At 43.1% G+C, this 20,145-nt stretch overlaps 1 protein-coding gene and 1 long non-coding RNA gene across 7 annotated transcripts in view; one reads left to right on the forward strand and one right to left on the reverse strand.

Annotated features, from left to right (window-relative positions):
- Window positions 1-1,798: 1,798 nt before the first annotated feature.
- The window catches only part of LOC310703545 (uncharacterized protein), a 165,873-nt gene continuing 147,526 nt past the window's right edge, over window positions 1,799-20,145 (reverse strand). For 2 of the 6 annotated variants that reach the window (XR_014524233.1, XR_014524234.1), the window contains exon 2: window positions 1,799-2,091. Coding sequence is in view for 2 of the 6 variants with exons in the window: in XM_083495932.1 (XP_083352058.1) it covers window positions 2,007-2,091; window positions 19,667-19,724 (143 nt within the window). In the remaining 4 variants the exon portion in view is untranslated. Of the gene's footprint in view, window positions 2,092-9,800; window positions 10,001-10,386; window positions 10,607-17,388; window positions 17,914-19,666; window positions 19,725-20,145 lie in introns of those variants that run through there. The other 4 variants (XR_014524235.1, XM_083495932.1, XR_014524236.1 and 1 more) reach the window with 4 other exon arrangements.
- On the forward strand, window positions 11,250-14,859 carry LOC310703553. The gene is made up of 2 exons (XR_014524248.1): window positions 11,250-12,901; window positions 14,439-14,859. It is a non-coding gene; the product is annotated as an uncharacterized lncRNA (long non-coding RNA).

The raw sequence follows: 20,145 nt of genomic DNA on the forward strand, positions 1-20,145 counted from the left end.
TAGCAAGGTCAACTGGAACACAGGGCAGGCAGGTGGGTGATCCGATGCACTCAGCGAAAGAGAAAGCAAAAGCGGAGTGCCCCAATATTTAAAGCCTTTGGTCCCACCCACCCAATTTGCAACATGCAATTTGCCCCAGCAACCCGGTCATCCATTCGTTGTATCAGGCATTCACCATTTAACCTGCCTGGCAACAGAGGGTTGGCAGACCCCACCACAACATGTGCTCTCATTTCAGGGAGAATACGCTTTGTCAAAATCTACACTACTGACATGGGCTGCCATCCACCTGGATTTCCCCAGTCATTTCAGTGATGCTGTTTGCGAGGGCTGAATGTCGGTTATGTCTGGGGAAATCTAGATGTATGGCAACCCTATCTTATCTGGTCCAGAATTTGCAGTCAACTGCAGGCTGTCTAACTAGGCTGCAATACAGGCTCATGCACACTGCTGTAGCTTCAACCACTTGCCTCTTGCCATCTGGTCTCCCTTTCCTAATCCATCCCTTGGCAGGGGGCACATGCATTTAAGATGCCATGCCAACATTGCCTGCTGTTCTTCTCTTCACCTGTAGCCTGCTGGTTTGCTCCTCAAAGTGTGCTCACATGTGCCAGACTCAGCAAGCTGCCATTCTGGGATGCTGCCAGTAGCAGATGGTGCGGAGAGGCTGCGTCACTTACCTGACCTCTCTCTGGTTGAGTGGCTGCTGCATACCAAGATGAAGAGAGGTAGGGGTAAGGTAGCAGGGATGTCAGTGCAGTGCAAATGCATCAGCAGGAGCGTGGGACTGGCTTTGCCATCTTCTTTGGAGATTATTTTCAAACACTGATAAACAAAGTTGTTGGGCTTTGTTAATAGAAGACTGGGGTCATCCAACAAAGTTGAATGGCAGAAAATTTAGGCTAGACAAAAGGAAATACTTCTTCACACAGAGATAGAATAATTTGGCCCGAATAAGGAAATTTTGCCCATGGTATGATTATTTCCTACCTAGAGATTTTGAAACTATTTGCAAAATTTTGCACCCTATTTGCAAAATTTAACAATTCCAAAATATAGATGTGCTTTTGCTCTTGCAGGATTCAATATACTGCCTTCAGCTGCACTTGAGGGCCGATTTCAAAAAATTCTGCTGGAAAAATGGTTATGTCCATGTGGAGATGGCGGTATTGTATCAGGGGCTCCTGTGCTTCTGGCTTGCACTCTTTATAAAGATCTGAGGAGTGAGGTTATTACCGCTCTACTATTGTCCATGCTGGGTCACTCAGCCATTGCTACAGTGACCTTTCTTCTAGCAGATCAAGATGATCATTGTTGTTGTTTAGTCGTTTAGTTGTGTCCGACTCTTTGTGACCCCATGGACCAGAGCACGCCAGGCACTCCTGTCTTCCACTGCCTCCCGCAGTTTGGTCAAACTCATGCTGGTAGCTTCGAGAACACTATCCAACCATCTCGTCCTCTGTCGTCCCCTTCTCCTTGTGCCCTCCGTCTTTCCCAACATCAGGGTCTTTTCCAGGGAGTCTTCTCTTCTCATGAGGTGGCCAAAGTATTGGAGCCTCAGCTTCAGGATCTGTCCTTCTAGTGAGCAATCAGGGCTGATTTCCTTCAGAATGAATCGGTTTGATCTTCTTGCAGTCCATGGGACTCTCAAGAGTCTCCTTCAGCACCATAATTCAAAAGCATCAATTCTCTAGTGATCAGCCTTCTATCATTAGAACTGATTGCTTGAACTCAACCTTACCCTAAGGCTGGTCTATCAGCAACTGCAGTTTAAAGAAAAGGTGAGGTTGGGGCAGAGTGGATTTTGCTTGAAAAATCAGTGTTTATTTTTTCAGATCCATATGAATTTGCGAATCAGCAGCTGTATTTTCCACATTTTCCAATATCTGTTTCAGAGGGTTTTCTGCCCTCCTCCCTACATGCTAGGCTTTTTCTTCTCCAGTCTTTCCCCACACACAAATATCATTGTAACTTTGTCTAGATGGTCTTCTCTGTAATCTTTACAACTAGGGTTGAGACTGCCAGGAATTCTTGGAACCATGTTTCTTCAAAGGTTCTTTGTTCCTTATTTCTGACTCATCAATTCTTGGCCTGTTGAATACAATGAGATCAGGATCAGGATCCCAGTGAGGTAGCGTCTTAGATGTGTGAGTCAGACTGTGCCACTCTAACACTCATGTGAATAAAATGCCAACCTTCCGAACATCTGTGCCCTGTCTCAATAATTTTTCAATTGCAGACATCAAGAAAAAAACATGCAATAAAAGCGGAAACATCTTTTCATTTGTCTGATGAAGAGGGGTGACAGCCATAGGAAACCCGCAGGGACATTTTTCTACTCCTCCACATATTTTGAGGTTAGAAGTGTTATTGAAATGGAAAGAACAAAGGCAGTTGGTGATGCCAGCCAGCAGACCAGGAGCCTCAGGGATGAAATGATTAAGGTAGAGAAGCTAAAAACTGGTAAGTGGATTAGACACAGACTTGGTTCAAATCCTAATTTAGCAGTATATTCCATACTTAACTGGCCATCAAACACAAGGTGTTAAGAGAACATGTAAAATAACAACATATAAATATGAGTCAGACCATTGGTCCACATAGCTCAACATTTTCAACTCTGGGGTTGGGGAACCTGATAGCCTCAAGTTGTTGTTTGACTTCATCATCACTGACCCTGGTCTACTGCAACTGGCAGCTAGGTATCAAGTAGAAATCCTACCTGAGATCCTCTGCAACTGGAGCTACCAGGGACCCACTGAATGAAAAACTGAAGCTGTACCACAGTTTGGAGAACTTGAAGCTGCCCACTGTTGAGCCAGGCCATTGGAAGTCCCTGGAAGGAATGTGGCCCTTGAGCTTAGAGAAGATCCCCGCCTCTTATCTGTGGCCATAGCAACTGGCCGTATCAGAGATGGACAGGTGTGGCAATAAGGGCCCCCTCTACTGCCCTTGCTGCAGCCAAGCACCACACACTTGAAGGAAGGTAAAAAAAAAAAAAGTTCAAGGACCTCTGGACGATTAAGTCCAGTCAAAGGTGACTATGGAGTTGAAGTGCTCATCTCGCTTTCAAGCTGATGGAGCCAGCGTTGTCCACAGACAGCTTTCTGGGTCATGTGGCCAGCATGACTGAACTGCTTCTAGTGAACGGAACACTGTGACAGAAACCAGAGCACATGGAAATGCCGTTTACCTTCCCGCCACAGCAGTACCTATTTATCTACTTACACTGGCATGCTTTCCAACTGCTAGGTTGGCAGGAGCTAGGACAGAGCAACGGGAGCTCACTCCACTGTGGGGATTCGAACCACTGACCTGATTGGGAAGCCCAAGAGGCTCACTGGTTTAGACCACAGTGCTAAACGTGCTTTGGGTGTGCTTTAAGCCTATAGTGGGTATGCAGCCTAAGAACTGGAACTTGACTGCCCGATCCTGTGCCTATTTCTCAGAAATAAGTCTCTCTGGGCTCCCTGGGATTTGCTTCATGTAACCCTGCATAAATTTGCCCCCTTCCCTCATTATTCCTTTTTTTTTTTTTTACTTTAACATCAGCCATGTTGTTGTAAGGCATTATTTTTGTAAACTTGATTTGAGCACATTGGCAGAGGAGTGTAAATCTAGTAAATAAATACTCGCCCACCCCTTCATTCCTGCTTCATGTGCTTCTCTTTGAAGAAGGGGAGCACAAAACCAGACTGGTTGCTCTTAATCACAAGTGACTTATGAAATGACAGCATTTAGCTAATCTGGTTTAACCGCTAAAGCCTTCCCACAGGAGAATAATGAGTGACTAGACCACCTTCCAGAGCTGTCTTTAATATCCATTCTGAATTCATTAAAGTCTTGTGATCTGAGGAGGACCTTTCGCTGTCCTTAATTTCACTGAGGTTGACTCCACATCCTGGCCTGACAGGACAACAAATGTGTGGGTTATATAACAGAGTCTCCGTACATCTGCTGGAAATGGAGGGCCTTTCGGTATACATGCTGTCCTGCAGGCGAGGGAAATCCTAGTTTGTGACCCCGAGGTTTCTGCTTTGAGTTTACCCAAAGAAAATTCCTCCTTTGTTTCAGATGTGAGACTGCAAGAAAGTGGTTCCCCGGGGAGCGAGTTTTTACATGAGTTCCTTCAGCTCGGAACAAGTTCCCATAAAATATTTTTTGAATGAATAAACCATCTCGCTTCCTACATTAAAATTCCTATACCTAAGGTAAAAGAACAAAAATAAAAGGGCTAAGCAATGTGACAATTAACCAAAGTCACAGAGGACCTTGTAAAGAATTATAGAAAAAATATACTGAGAGGATCTTGCCATTCTCCCCCTACCTTAGGCAACTTAATTGGGAAATATCGAAAGAAAACCACAAAGTATTTTTTAAAATGAAAACATAAATAAATAAATATGAGGGGGGAGAGTGAGGGCAAACGTACACATACGGCTGTATTTCTTCCCCACAGGAAATCACTTCCATTTGAAGAGCATTATTAGGGGCAAAGGGAGACATTATTAGTGTGGAGGCAGTTAATGTCCACGATTAGCTTAATCAATTTATATGCCACTTTCCCACAGTGTCCAAAGTGGCTTACTACAAACACCCACTTATTATCAAAAAACAACATTTGGGGTGGGGTGGGAGCAGCTTACAAAACATACCAAGACTTTAAAATTAGAATTAAAAAAAAGAATAAGAAATGCAACGGGGTGCAATTACAGGGACCATAGCTTCATGCTTTGCATGCAGAAGGTTAAAGGATCTTAATTAGCAGGACTGAGTATTATCTCTGTGAGCCATGAGAGAGATGGTTGGGGTAGACAGTACCAGCCGCGGACGGCAGGGTAGATTGGAAGCCTGATCTCCTGACGATGAAGTTGTTGCTGCTTATTGGGAAGGAGAGCACGATGGGCAAGGCACCAGGAAGGTCAGTGCAGTGCAAACACTGCCATGTTGGCTCCACCAGTGTGTTGGCACCGCACCAACCTCTCTGCTGCATTGCTCTTCCCATCTTCCTCTTGGTAAACAGCAGTGACTCCCTTGTCAGGAGGTCAATTAAAAGACACAGCCCCACGGTGCTGTTCACTACTGGAAAGTACTAAGGTAAATGCTTTAGGTCAGTGGTGTCAAAGAGGGCCAGATTTGATGAAGTGAAGGGTCGTGAGGGCCGACCAAAGGGCAGACCAAGTTGTTAACTTTTTTTTTTAAAGGATTGAAATTGTTGAGCTTTTTTGATGGTTTTTCCCCAAAGTTGTTGAGCTATTTTTAGGGTTGAACTGGCAGGCCAGATTTGGCCTCCAAAATGGACTTTGGACATGGCTGCTTTAGGTATAAAGTATCCATGTCCAGCAGCTGGGGAGAAAAAATTGAAAGTAAAGGGAAACTGCCAACTGATTTGTCTGAGAATGGAGAGGAGATGCATTGACAAAGTGAAGGGCATTAAGCATTTAAAAAGGTAAAAAGTTAAGGACTCCTGGACAGTTAAGTCTAGTCAAAGGTGACTATGGGGTTGTGGCGCTCATCTCACTTTCAGGCTGGGGGAGCCAGCGTTTGTCCACAGACAGCTTTCTGGGTCAGGTGGCCAACAAGACTAAACCGCTTCTGGTGCAATGAAACACCATGACGAAAAGCAGAGCACACAGAAACACTGTTTACTTTCCCACCGCAGTGGTACTTATTTATCTACCTGTACTGGCATGCTTTCAAACTGCTAGGTTTGACAGAGCAACAGGAGCTCACTCCATCGTGCGGATTCAAACTGCTGACCTTCTGATTGGCAAGCCCAAGAGGCTCAGTGCTTTAGACCACAGCACCACCTGCATCCCATTAAGCATTTTCCTTCTAACTGGAATATGGTCAAGGTCTTGCTGGTGACATTTGTTGTTGTTTAGTCATTTAGTCATGTCCGACTCTTTGTGACCCCATGGACCAGAGCACGCCAGTCACTCCTGTCTTCCACTGCCTCCTGCAGTTTGGTCAAACTCATGCTGGTAGCTTCGATAACACTATCCAAACATCTCATCCTCTGTCGTCCCCTTCTTCTTGTGCCCTCCATCTTTCCCAACATCAGGGTCTTTTCCAGGGAGTCTTCTCTTCTCATGAGGTGGCCAAAGTATTGGAGCCTCAGCTTCAGGATCTGTCCTTCCAGTGAGCACTCAGGGCTGATTTCCTTCAGAATGGATAGGTTTCATCTTCTTGCAGTCCATGGGACTCTCAAGAGTCTCCTCCAGCACCATAATTCAAAAGCACCAATTCTTCGGCGATCAGCCTTCTTTATGGTCCAGCTCTCACTTCCATACATCACTACTGGGAAAACCATAGCTTTAACTATACGGACCTTTGTTGGCAAGGTGATGTCTCTGCTTTTTAAGATGCTGTCTAAGTTTGTCATTGCTTTTCTCCCAAGAAGCATAGAAAACCCTAAACAACCTGAAGCCAGGATACTTGGAGGACCACCTTCCCCTGTGTTTACCCAGTCACCCCTAAAATTGTCAGAGAATGCCCTGTTGAATTAATGGGCAAACATCTTACGACATTTCAATATGTTTAAATGACTTTATTGTACACCGCCGTGATTCCCCACCCACCCACCCATATGAGTTGGCAGGTTACAAACGTTGTTACAAAATAAATTAATTAATAAAAGCCTCAAATGAAGTAGCTCCGTTAGTGCAATGCTCAATGCAACTTTCTCCTCTCCCCATGTGCCCACTCCTTCCCCCCCCCAAAAAAAAATCTGTTCTGGGAGTCCTTCCAGCTCTCCGGAGCAGATTTGGACATGGCACGGGGAAAGGAGAGGGAGGGGGATTTCTGTCGCGTAAATGGAAATCCTTGTGAAAACAGAAGTTTTTAATTGGATGCCACCCTATGGGAGGAATTCAATATTGTGCGCTGCTGACTGTCAGCACAAGCATTTCGGCTTGCCAGATGGAACAATTCTCCCCTCTGCTCCCCAATCCAATGTTTTGAGGGGTCTCCAGACACACATACACATCCCGAGCCAACTTTGGAGGGCACACAGGGGTAGGAGAGGTGGGAAAGCCCCATTGCAGAAGCAGAAGTCCTTGCACAGGGACTCAGTTAAATCTCCTACAATATAAACAAACAAACAAACAAACCGCCTTGGGGGTCAAAAATGAAGTGTGTGCATATGTCTTAAATAAAAGCAGGCTCTTCTTTAAAATATTCTTTACATCAAAAGATGGCACCCTGTTAAAGTCCTTTCTTTGTATCATGAGAGAGCCAGCCGTTTTCTTTTCCCACCTCTGGTCTTTCTGTGCTGTTGCGCTGGGTGACCCTTACTGTCTCAAGGCCAAGTGACCTTTCTGCATGATTTCTCTTCCAGTTGCCTTTCTTCCCAACTCCAAATTGAAATGGCCTAGTCCTCTTTGAAATCCACCTTTCCCTTTTACGAATCTTTGCCTCCTGGCATTCCCCTGCCTCTGACTAAGCTGCAGATGATGGTAAATGGTGGAGATGGTAGGTTTTTTTTTATGATACCTTATCGGTGGGCTGATACCGTTGTCTCAAAAGCAACTTCTTAATGGCAGCGAGATCTTTGCAAGTTTCTCATGTTACCAGTAATTTGCTTTAGTTGTTAGGCAAATGTGGAATAAGTGCCTGCCAAACTTTTTTCCCCCCAAAGCCACATCACAGCCTGCAGAGAATGCTTTATGGCTGCCAGTCTCTAAGCTGCTTAATCCATACAGCATGATATACTCTAGTCTGGGCGGCAGGAAAATCACTACTCCACTATGGGATTGGTTGAGTTTTTGTGCTCCTAACGGAGACTTTGAAGCCTGTCAGATTTTAAACCCAAAAGGCCTGCTTGATTTCAAGCCAAGACTCTTTTCCGATAAGGAAGGCTGGTGAAACTTCTCTATGAGTGTAAGTGTCTTAAAGGAATTTAGCAACAGTTCTTTGTGATAATGGAGTTTTGATGTGCAGTCAAGAGACCTATTAAGGTCTGGAATCTGCAAAACTAGCCTATGAGAAAGAAAATATGCGTATACACATACATATACAGATCGAGATCTGATAGGTGTCCTTGTGCTTACAGAAGGGCTTTTGATCCTGCAGATGCCTCTGCTAATAGAGAAAAAGAATATAGGGCATTTCTGATTATCTTTTTCTCACACAGCCTCCGATCCCCACCTATCCGCCTTAGAAAACTGGAGGAAACTCCAAAACGGTTGAAGGTGATGTGAAGAACTACAGGGGTGGGAGTGAATTGCATTCCCTCTTTTTCTATTAGTGGAGACACCCACTGGTTCAAAAGCTCTCTCCTGTGCTCAAGATAACCAACTGGATTCATTGCCTATCTGTCTGTCTGTCCTTCCGTCCATCTATCCATCTCTATCTATTTAATTCAACCCTCACATTTCCTAAACATTCTACGAATGAAGGCTACGCAGTCCTGAATCCTGCCTTAAACCATACACAGTATTTTGGGGTTTCTGAACTATAAATGAGATTGTGAGTAAATATAAATGCAATAAAGTATTTTATAAATTATTATCACTGGGTCAGGATTTTAGATAGATAGATAGATAGATAGATAGATAGATAGATAGATAGATAGATAGATAGATATAGATAGATGATAGATAGATAGATAGATAGATAGATAGATAGATAGATAGATAGATAGATAGATAGATAGATGATAGATAGATAGAGATAGATAGATAGATAGATAGATAGATAGATAGATAGATAGATAGATAGATAGATAGATAGATAGATATAGATAGATGATAGATTTGTAGATAGATAGATAGATAGATGATAGATAGATAGACAGATAGATAGACAGACAGACAGACAGACCTGGTGACATTGATTTCAAAGAAGCCAAAGCAGAACTAAAGCAGTTTGTCCTCCATAAAAACAAAGAGAAGGAGAAAGGTAAATTTGGGCTGCACACACATGACACTTTGTTCTAGAATCAGTGGAGCTGGGTAAACTTGCCATGTAACGAAAATGCCAAGGTGCAGAGAAAGGCCTATAACTGACAGGATTATATGTCTCCTTAGGGTGAAAGGCAGGTAATAAATTAAAATTGTAATAAGTAGGAGTAAGAATATGCAAATCCAATGTTGTGTTGTTGTTGTAGTAGTAGCTATAGCCATTTTTTTGCCCACAACAGTGAGCGGGTTGTGGGGGAGAGAGGTGGTAAATTTAAGTTTTTCTGAATCAGGATTTGGATGCTGAGACAAACTGAACTACTTCCAAAGTGCTTCTCACTTAATCATGCTCTTTTCCAGAGTGCCAAATTGGAGACTGAAGCAAATCTTGTGGCTGGTGCACAACTCTCATTTCAATAATTTGAGGCCATCCTATCTCTCATTTACATTTCTGTTACATTAACAAATACATTTTTGTATTTGCTTCATCTTTGGATTATTTATTTATTTATTTATTTATTTATTTATTTATTTATTTATTTATTTATTTATTATGATTATAACCTTTTCTTCAGTCCACATGGGATCCCAAAGTAGCTTACAATTACACGTCCTCACCAAGGTACAACGTTGGTACATAGTATTGTTAGCATTCTCTATTCCAACATACTCATTTTCTAGCTTCAGTCCTTAAAGTGATGGGAACAGAGCTTATTGCAAAACATATTTCATTTTACCAGCCAATCCTCTATTTAGCAAATCGACATCAGTTCCAATGACCTTGACAATATTGATGAGGTCACATTTCCAAACGGATAAGCTCTTTTTCTATTTAACCTCCGGCTATAGGGTGGTATATAAATTCAGTGAATAATAGTAATAATAATAACTGTGGCACTATGGAGGGGGGGATATCCAATCTCTTTATTTCCTCTTTATTCTTCACAAAATGCTGTTTATCAAAGACATTATCAACCATATGCATTTCTTTTCTGAGACACTCTGCTCCCCTGCTCTCCTGATCTATTTTTTCAAGACTGTAATGAAAGAGAGCCACTGGGCGCATTGTTTTCAAGCTGTGGGTGCTTCCTTTTACAAGTCTGAGGGAGAAGAAATGTGAAATTAATAATGTTCTTGTTGACACATGAAACCTGGGGAATGCCAACTGATTAAAATTTCCAGCTGATCAACTGTGTTGCCTTTAACCGACTGATCACTTGATTAGGCAGTAAAAAAGCAACATTGTCAAAATTAAACTGAATAACCATGAGTTCTAAATGGGTGTAGTTCTTCCTGATTAGCAAACAATATCATTCCAGCTGCAGCATGAATGACAAGTAAAATATTACTTGCTAGCATGACTTGGACACATAAACCTTTCCAGCCAGAACAAACAGCATCTTGGAGGCGGGTGATTTCATAAAGAAAATGGCACAAAAAATGGATACAAAAAACTTATGGAATATGCAGAAATGGCAAAACTTACCAGAAGAATAGGAAATCGGGTGAGCATTGCTACTCCTGTCCTAATTACCTTCTCTCTTCCTCTCCAAGTGCTGGGTGCTTCCTCCTATCCTTCCTCTCTTTTTCCATAGTTTCCTCTTGGCTGTTCTGCTGCTGCTTTGCCCATCAGTTGCTGCCTAGTCCATCTCTTCTCTCTACTCTGCCCTCAACCTGTGACGGCTACTGGACTTTGAAGGCTCACCATTGAACGATGCCTTATGAGGAACGGCTAAGGGAGCTGGGCATGTTTAGCCTGGAGAAGAGGAGGTTAAGGGGTGATATGATAGCCATGTTCAAATATATAAAAGGATGTCACATAGAGGAGGGAGAAAGGTTGTTTTCTGCTGCTCCAGAGAAGCGGACACGGAGCAATGGATCCAAACTACAAGAAAGAAGATTCCACCTAAACATTAGGAAGAACTTCCTGACAGTAAGAGCTGTTCGACAGTGGAATTTGCTGCCAAGGAGTGTGGTGGAGTCTCCTACTTTGGAGGTCTTTAAGCAGAGGCTTGACAACCATATGTCAGGAGTGCTCTGATGGTGTTTCCTGCTTGGCAGGGGGTTGGACTCAATGGCCCTTGTGGTCTCTTCCAACTCTATGATTCTATGATTCTATGAATTTGGGGTGCCAGGCTATACTTGCATCTACCATCTGTACACACAGCTTGCTGTGATCTGGTTTTTTCTGACCCTTTCCTGGCCATTGTGACCGCATGAGGATGTTGCCTCCCTGAAGGAGAGAGAGAAAGACTGGCCATTGTGACCTCATGTTGATAAGTGGCCAATGAAGGAGAGAGACTTCTCATTGTGTCCTCGTGCTGATGTTGTCCACCTGAAGGAGAGGGATTGGCCTTTATGATCTCATTCTGATGCTGATAATAATATGAATGATGAATAATAACACAGGACATTATAGGAATATTATTTGGAAATTATAGGGACAGAACTACCCAAACTGTATAGAAATTTATTCATGTATTCGACTACAGCAGCAAGAATGTTGCTTGCCCCAGGATGGAAAGAAGAAGATGTCCCAGCAAAGGAAGAATGGATACAAAAACTTACGGAATATGCAGAAATGGTGAAACTTTCCAGATAAATAAGAAATCAAGACAACAAAGAATGGAAATGGTTTATTGAATATTTACAGATAAATTGTAAACAGAAGAAGAAGAACATTGGCAGGATTACTGTAATAACCTGCAGTTTCATAAGAGTATATCTTTAAAGTGGATGAATAAATGAGCAAATTAAGTTGATTTGGATATGCAGAAGATATTAAAAATACATTTAAGGAACCGCCGAAAGAGGGGGAAGGAAGTCAAGTTTTGAAATGATAAAATGATTGTAAAATTAGTGAAATGTATAAATCTGAAAAGCATAAATAAAATAAAACAGCAACTACAATGGCACCATTGGAATACTTCAGAGAACAGGATCAAGAGGGAAGACAGGTGAGTAATTATTGTTCCCTACTGTATCCTTGGGTCATGCTTCATGAACAGTCTAAAATAACTGCATTCATTGGGCGATCTTACTCCACCAAGTAACTGGTGATGTTCATTGGCTCATGCTATAATCTGTTTGCACTGATAGACAATCAAGTAGGAAAGTACAAGAATTTCAAGCCCTGCAGTAGTCTGCCATCTGTCGTCCCTTGAACCTGACTCTTAGGACTCTTGAACTCAAGGCAGATAAAGAAGTTGTTGGTTTTCTGCTGAGTTGCTGGAATCAAAGTTCCTGAAAGTTCTCCAGGACTCATAGTGTGAAAATTAGTCTACTCTTTCCCCCCTAAATATGCTCTTGTATCAAGATGAGATGGACATGACAAGATTCTTTCAACATGTGTGTGGTCATTTTGCTGTATAGCTGCTCTAAAGTCAAAATCTGTTGCCAAAAACCAAAATATTCCATAAGGAAGATCCGGCGAAACGGCATCAAGGAAGTTGTGCAGTGTGACCATCAAAACCTTGGCTAGCTGAAAAAGTTCTGAATTCTAATCCAAGCCTGACTTTGAAGTGCCTTAACCATCCCAGCTGGAGAACTGAATAAAAACAATGGGAAACCTCTGAAAACCAGATGCTGCCTCTGAACCCAGCTTTCGTAGGCAAATAAACTGCTAAGGATACACAACGGCCTATTCTCGAAAGGGCAACGAATACCACAAGGTCATGTATTTAATTTGAAGATTAATCTCTCTGAGTCACACTCCTTCCCACCCTTTACCCCCCACTGTCCTTGGTATCGGCAGATTTAATCAATAAGCGGACCTACTCTGCTTTCTTCCAGATATTTATAAAGGCGTCCCCTGCCGCGATTGCTGAATATGCTTCCTTCAACACAGCAGGCTCTTGAGGTGAACCCGGTCATAAGTCATTACATTTTCCCAGGCTCTTCCACAACATGAGAGAGAGAGAGAGAGAGAGAGAGAGAGAGAGAGAGAGAGAGAGAGAGAGATGGGAATATGAGGAAAGGAGACGATTTTCTAATGGGAGCCGGTATGTATAAAGTACTCAGAGGCCAAAACAGCTGAAGGACAATTTGTGACATACCCTTCATGCTTCAAACTTTTCCTCTCACAGACCTTCTCTGAAACCTTCACCACCACTCCAAAACACCCAACATCCTACGCAAAGCCCCATTTTTCCTATTCTTAAAAATTAATATAAATATATATTTTTAAAGCCCAGTTTGTCCTATTATAATGAATTTTTGCAGAGAATAAACACTCTCCCCCCCCCCCGAGCAATTTCCCCCTAATGGAATGCAGTTTTGTACAGCATTTTCACAAATATACACGTTTATCCTCCACATTTCTGTTCACTTTCTTTGTGAAGAATGATGCCGTAAAATTCAGGTCAGCGTGAATTTCAAAGGAGAGCTGTGTTTCAACTTGCATGTTGGTTTGGGAAATGTGAACTGAATAGGTTCACATTAAAATGTGAACTGTACATTTTTTTCCACCCTTCCTTAGAATACACAACTTAAACCTTTACAAGTTACAAGAGTTAAAGCGTATGGTTTCAGCTGATATTCAGATGAATATTATTTCAAGGTTTGGAGTATTCCAACATTCTGACCACAAGGCATGCAAATTTCTTTGTTGTTGTCTACCAGTGGTATCCATTACTCAGGACACTGCAAAAGCTATTAAGCGTGCAACGGTACTCCAAGTGACAACAATAATAACCAGAATTAAATTCACCCTAAATTCAACCAAAGAGATTAAATCACAGCACAGCAATTGTGGCAAAGAACCCAAAGGGCATGTGATTCCATTTGCAGCTACAACTCTCAGCAATATGGCTTAATGCAAATGATAGTGTGGGAATGCTTGGATCTCGTGGCGAGGGGGAGAGGCTGTGTGTGTGTGGCTAGTTAATGCAAGCTGAGGGGGCTTTTGAATGCTGGATGCCATTTTGTTGCACATGCTGCTGCAAACTTTGCAGTGCAAAGCCAGGCCGGGGAGCCATCTTAAGTTGAGGCTGCATAGGCCTTGTGGTGCATGTGATTCAGATTCTATTAAGTTGAACCTCTGGTTACAAAGTTGGTTGGACAGTGTTCTCGAAGCTACCAGCATGAGTTTGACCAGACTGCAGGAGGACAGGAAGACTGGAGTGCCTGGAACAGGTGAGGCTGCAGGTCCCTTATTTTGGCTGCTGATCCCTTATTTTCAAGGCTGCTGGTCCCTTATTTTCAAATCTGTAAGTTGACAGCTATGAAAACAGCTGGAGAACCAAGTTTGGGAAACCCTGGTCTAGTCCATGAAAGTGTATGCCATTCTACATGTGTTAGTGTGAAATACAGTTGGGGTATCCTTTTTGTGTAACAGACCTTCCTACTCCTACAGACAGGACTTCCTCTTCCTCTGCTCCCCACTGCAGCACCCTGCACACACACACACCAAGATCTGCTCTATCTAGTTGGGTCTCTGCGGAGCAAATTGGGTGGAGCCTAACATATCCTGGCATAATGTTGGATCTCAACCTTTGTCTTGAAGATGCCACAATACTCTTTGTTATTGTTGTCTTCTAGTGTTCCTAAGCAACTGAGCTGAAACAACTGCTCTGGAAATCTGAAGGACCACACCTCTAGGGAGAACCTAGTTCCCCGCCATCTTGTTTCAGCAGATGCTGACAGAAACCCTGCTGACTGCTTGTCCTTTGCCACAGGGTCCGTTGACTGGTGAAGAAAACCATATGCTGGCTGTGCAGTTGGGACTGTTGAGCTAATGCTTTCCAGTTGGCATGTTCACAAGCTCCTGGTATTTAGCTGTGAGCAATCAACATTTTTACCTATTAAAAAAAAAAGGTTTGATGGGGCCATATAAAATATTACATTGGCGCCCAGAGCAGCTGCGGAGGTCAATAATCTTCAGTTTAACGTGCTCCAGAAATGGGAAGTGGCTCTTTCTGCCAAATAAATTGCTGTTTGTATTTACTTTTTTAATATAAAATTGTTCTCGTCATTCATTGTTAATCCTTACCTTTTTGGCAACAATGTGTGTTGGGGGGGGGGAGATTTTAGAGCTACAAAACTATTTCTTTGCTCTAAGCAGGTGCCTTCACGATAGGCTGCATTGTTCAAATAACTAATAAAGCCTATCATGTATATATATATGAAAAAATGCAATTTTCCAGTAACAGCATCCAGGAGCAACCACTGTGGCTTCATTGGTATTCTAGGTCAATTATGGGAAACCTTAGAACCAGGATCAAATGTTGTCTTCCAGGCCTCTCTAACTGGCACTGGGTACTTTCCTCAACCCCTACAGCCTACCTCATGACACCACCTTCCTTGAGTGTTTTTACCTGCCTTGAATGCATCCTTGAATGTTGATAATGCCGCTTGCTTGTATGCCTGGATAGAGATTTCTTTTTCGTGGCCTAGTAAGATTGTCTTCCATGAACGCAGTCCTAGCAGTGTGTCTGTAAATGACTGTGGAGGCCAATTCTGGATCCACACATCCTTCCACAGTAGAGATAAAGGTTTCCAGTCAGGAGTTGATCATGGTGAATATTTGCCAAATGTGTCTTCTTCTTAGCTCATTTTTCCTTTTCGCCCTGAGTTTGTGTTTCTTCAAGGTCAATGGCGCCTTTGGTAAAGACTTTTCTCCAACTGGAGCACTCACAGGCCAGTGTTTCCCAGTTGTCAGTGTTTAAACATTTTTTTAGATTTGCTTTGAGAGAGTCTTTAAACCTCTTTTGTTGTCCACTGGTGTTTCGCTTTCCATTCTTAAGTTGGGAATAGAGTACTTGCTTTGGAAGACGATAATCAAGCATCGGAACAACATGACCAGTCCAATGAAGTTGGTGTTGAAGAACCATTGCTTTGATACTGTTGATCTAAAAAGGCCTGTGCGAGTGTGTGACAAAACTAGCCTGCTGCACAAAGTTGGCATCTACATTTGTTACTCCAACCTCTTTTGTCTCAGGCCTTGCCCACCACTGACAGGTGGCCCCTGGAAAGCTATCCAGAAGGCAATGCGGCCCTCAGTCTGAAAAAGGCATCTCCCCGCTGTTGTAATTCACCCAGGACTAAATTAACTGGCATGGCAAGTAAACTTAAAGTATACTGTCTGAACAAATTGAAAGCTGTTCCAAGTAACTAGTAAGGTGTGCTCTTTCCTCGGCACTCCAGATGCCAGGACAGCCATGAAAACCCTTAAGCCATCATGGCTTCTCATAATATCATGTGGAGTCCTAAATTCTGCAAGCAGGGAATGGGGATGGGGAAGTGTGGGCCAGGGGGGAAGAGGGGGCAGCACAGCCCCTCACAGTGGTGCAGCGGGACCCGTGGGGAGAGGAGTGAGGCACCAGCTTTTTTCCACTGTGCTCCTCAGCTCCTCCAACTGGTACGGATCAACACATCAGACTACAGTGATGGTGGTGGCAGAAGAGGCCTAAGGGGACCTAGTTTGCACAGTCACATGGAGGCCCTTTGACAGTCATGGCCACCAACCATAGAGGCTACGTTGCTGGCATGGAGGTGCCGCCTTGAAACATCTGGTAGAGGTGCCTCCTCTGATGCCCAAGGCAGGCTGGTGGAAGTTTTACCATGTATCATCGAAGTCTCCCACATATAACCAAGACATTTGCCAGTACGGTATTGTTACATACTGCACTTAGTAACAACCATTGAGGCAGTTCAGTCAGCCACATCCCTTTCCTGTATTCCTCTGCCTGGTTTCCTGTAACCCCCCTTCTCTCAGTGAGGGAACCGCCAGAAGGCCCTCAGCGCTGGACCTCAGTGTCCGGGCTGAACGATGTGCGTGGAGACGCTCCTTCAGGTATACTGGGCCGAGGCCTTTTAAGGCTTTAAAGGTCAGCACCAACACTTTGAATTGTGCACTGCCATTGGCAGTGTGTGTATATCAAGGGTCTGGGGAGGGGTGACGCTGATGTAAGATAGAAACAGGGCATTTTCCCAGCCGGAACTCACAGGAACTCAGTTCCAGCACCTCTCAGTTGTGTGCCACTGCCATTATAAGAGGACAAGGAAAGCATTCATGGTGAGTTCCTGCACCTCTTTTTCTAGAAAAATAGCACGGAATAAGATGTCCCTATTTTCATCTGAGAAATGTTGGAGGGTATGCTATGCATCTTCTAAGCATCCCACTCCTCTGAACAGAAGGTGGGCTCCAGACTTAGATCCACTGAAGTCAATGGAACTTAAGTCACATGGCTTCACGTAAATCCAATCCATTGCCAAACCTTCATTACTGTCATACCTTCATCTTGTGATAAGAAGGTTAACAACCCTGGGCAAACCCCAAATCCTGTCCATGACCACGGATGCTCATCTCTACTCTTAGACTCTTGGCTGTCTTACAGAAGAGTCTCAGCATCTGGCTACGGATTCTTTCCCAACCAAAAGTGAATCAGACAGAATTGGACAGAAGGTCGGTTTGAGCAAGCATCTCCAAAAGCACCTAAGATTGCGCCAGGACATGTTGTTATGTCTGTGCATATTTCCCTATATAAGCATGGTATTTTCTGCTGAACATCAGCCCCTTGGAGTTCAAAAGAAAGCTGTAATGATAACCAAGGACAAACTCTAGTCTAGTCCTTGTGGTGTTGCAGCCTTTAAAAGCTTCAAAATGCACCACGATGAACGCTGCTTCTGGTGGACTGAAAAGATGGATTCCATTCATAAAATTTAATGACTGTCCTGCTTTCTCTTGTTTATGGGGTAGCGGGCGTGAAAAACAGCTCACTTTAGCTCTGATGACATTTTCATACAGGTCGAAGGGAAACATGCAAAGAGAGTTGACAACCTGACATAAAAAGGGTGCAGTTGTTATGTTGCAAATGCAGGCACAAGTTTTCGAAGTAAAAACATTAACATCTGATTCTTGTTCCACGGGCATACTGTGACTCGCAGGGAAATTGGATCTACCTTTCATCCCAGTTCTTTTGAGCAATAGAGAACAGATGACTCAGTGATTTATTGTTTGTTTGTTTCCTTGTGGTATTCTGTGCTGCCCCATAAGCAAAGTTCTCCAGGTGACCTACATAAAAATCAAGGACTATGAACCATAAAACCATTTTTAAAAAATTATTTCTAGTATTTCTCACCTTGCCTTCTTCTCCCAGGGTGGGGATACATAAACTAATATATAATCACAGAGCAGTACATAATGAGCAGCTCATAAAAGCAACAAAAGCATAACACAGATGCAACTGTGACAATTTAAAGCAATTACAATATAAAACACATCAGAACAGAGATTAAGCAGTTAAACTAAACCTCTCAAGATTCATTTTAAAGCCTAATATGTTTCTTTCTGCTCACATTTTTTGGCCAAATTACATTACAGAAATTAAGTTGCACATCAGATTCGGTGGCACATTTACATTCACCAGCAAATACTTTTTTATTATTTCAAGGTTCTGAAAATTGAGGTGTGCATTAGATTTGATGGCGCATTAGACTCAAGTAAACACGGTTACAGCAAACCATAGTTAAGAAAGACCATGGAAATTTGAGCAGGCACAAATCCAACCCCCATGTTTTTGATTACCAATTTATGGTTAAGTGCTTGGCAAGCGTTTCCTCTACATTAACTTTAAAAAGAAGCATTAGCATTTTGATGGAGTTGGCACTTCATATGTGATGATTCCCAGGTAAAATCCTCCCCCTATTGTGTGGGCAGGTGGTCCCTCCCCCTACTTGGCCTGATCACCTTGGCAACGCCTCCCCAGGCGGGATTGGGCAACTGGCTGAGGTAGGCGGAGACCTCCAGGTATCCCACCTGGGGAAGGTGAAGCCAAGCCTGTGCTAATGGTGCCACATCAACAACCTCAGATATGCAGATGACACAACCCTGATGCAGAAAGTAGGAGGAATTAAAGAGGGTGAAAGAGGAGAGTGCAAAATATGGTCTGAAGCTCAACATCAAAAAAACGAAGATTATGGCCATTGGTCCCATCACCTCCTGGCAAATAGAAGGGGAAGAAATGGAGGCAGTGAGAGATTTTACTTTCTTGGGCTCCATGATCACTGCAGATGGTGACAGCAGCCACAAAATTAAAAGATGCCTGCTTCTTGGGAGAAAAGCAATGACAAACCTAGACAGCATCTTAAAAAGTAGAGACATCACCTTGCCAACAATGGTCCGTATAGTAAAAGCTATGGTTTTCCCAGTAGTGATGTACGGAAGTGAGAGCTGGACCATAAAGAAGGCTGATCACCGAAGAATTGATGCTTTTGAATTATGGTGCTGGAGGAGACTCTTGAGAGTCCCATGGACAGCAAGAAGATCAAACCTCTCCATTCTTAAGGGAATCAGCCCTGAGTGCTCACTGGAAGGACAGATCCTGAAGCTGAGGCTCCAATACTTTGGCCACCTCATGAGAAGAGAAGACTCCCTGGAAAAGACCCTGATGTTGGGAAAGATGGAGGGCACAAGGAGAAGGGGACAACAGAGAACGAGATGGTGGGACAGTGTTCTCGAAGCTACCAGAATGAGTTTGACCAAACTGCGGGAGGCAGTGGAAGACAGAAGTGCCTGGTGTGCTCTGGTCCATAGGGTCACGAAGAGTCGGACACGACTAAACGACTAAACAACAAAAGGGTCCAGGGGGCTGCGTGCGACCACGCAAAGGGCGCCCCCCCATTTAATGTGGGGAGCGGTCATTAGCTACATCTAACTGTTTCCCCTGTTAACTACCCTAGGGAATCCTCACCTTCGTCAACAGAGTTTCAGTTATCTATATATTCTACCAGGCAGTTTTTCAAATGTTCTGAAAAAGGAAGCTTACCTCTTAAGAGCATTCCATGAGTCAGAATTTCCTGGAGCAACAATACAATGAAATTTGTCTGAAGAGGATTGGGGGTGGGAGTAACAAAAAACACCACTATATAATATGAGCATTCCAAGGCCAAATAAAATACTTTTTTTAAAAAATCACATTAATTAAAGGGAGTCTCCTAAAGATGATTCCAACAAAGCCAGCAAGTGCTTGTTAACAAGATGTTTTTTTTAAAAAAAATAAAATAAATAAATCTGTTCATATCAGACATTATCTTCCCACATGTTTGGGAGTCATTCCAGATTCTCTGACATGCGGAAAATACTTTGTGCAGAGCACATGGAAAAGGATACTGTTCTCAGAAGGCTGGGGAGTCTGTAGGCTGATGGGTGGTGAACATAAGTCCTTTTGCTCCACTTGGAACATCGCATCAAGACCTCTCTTCTATTAATTAAAAAAATGCCCTTCCTTTATCTATGCATACTATT

This window comes from Podarcis liolepis, assembly GCF_965112155.1.
Source record: "Podarcis liolepis genome assembly, chromosome: 3".
Lineage (NCBI taxonomy): Eukaryota > Metazoa > Chordata > Lepidosauria > Squamata > Lacertidae > Podarcis > Podarcis liolepis.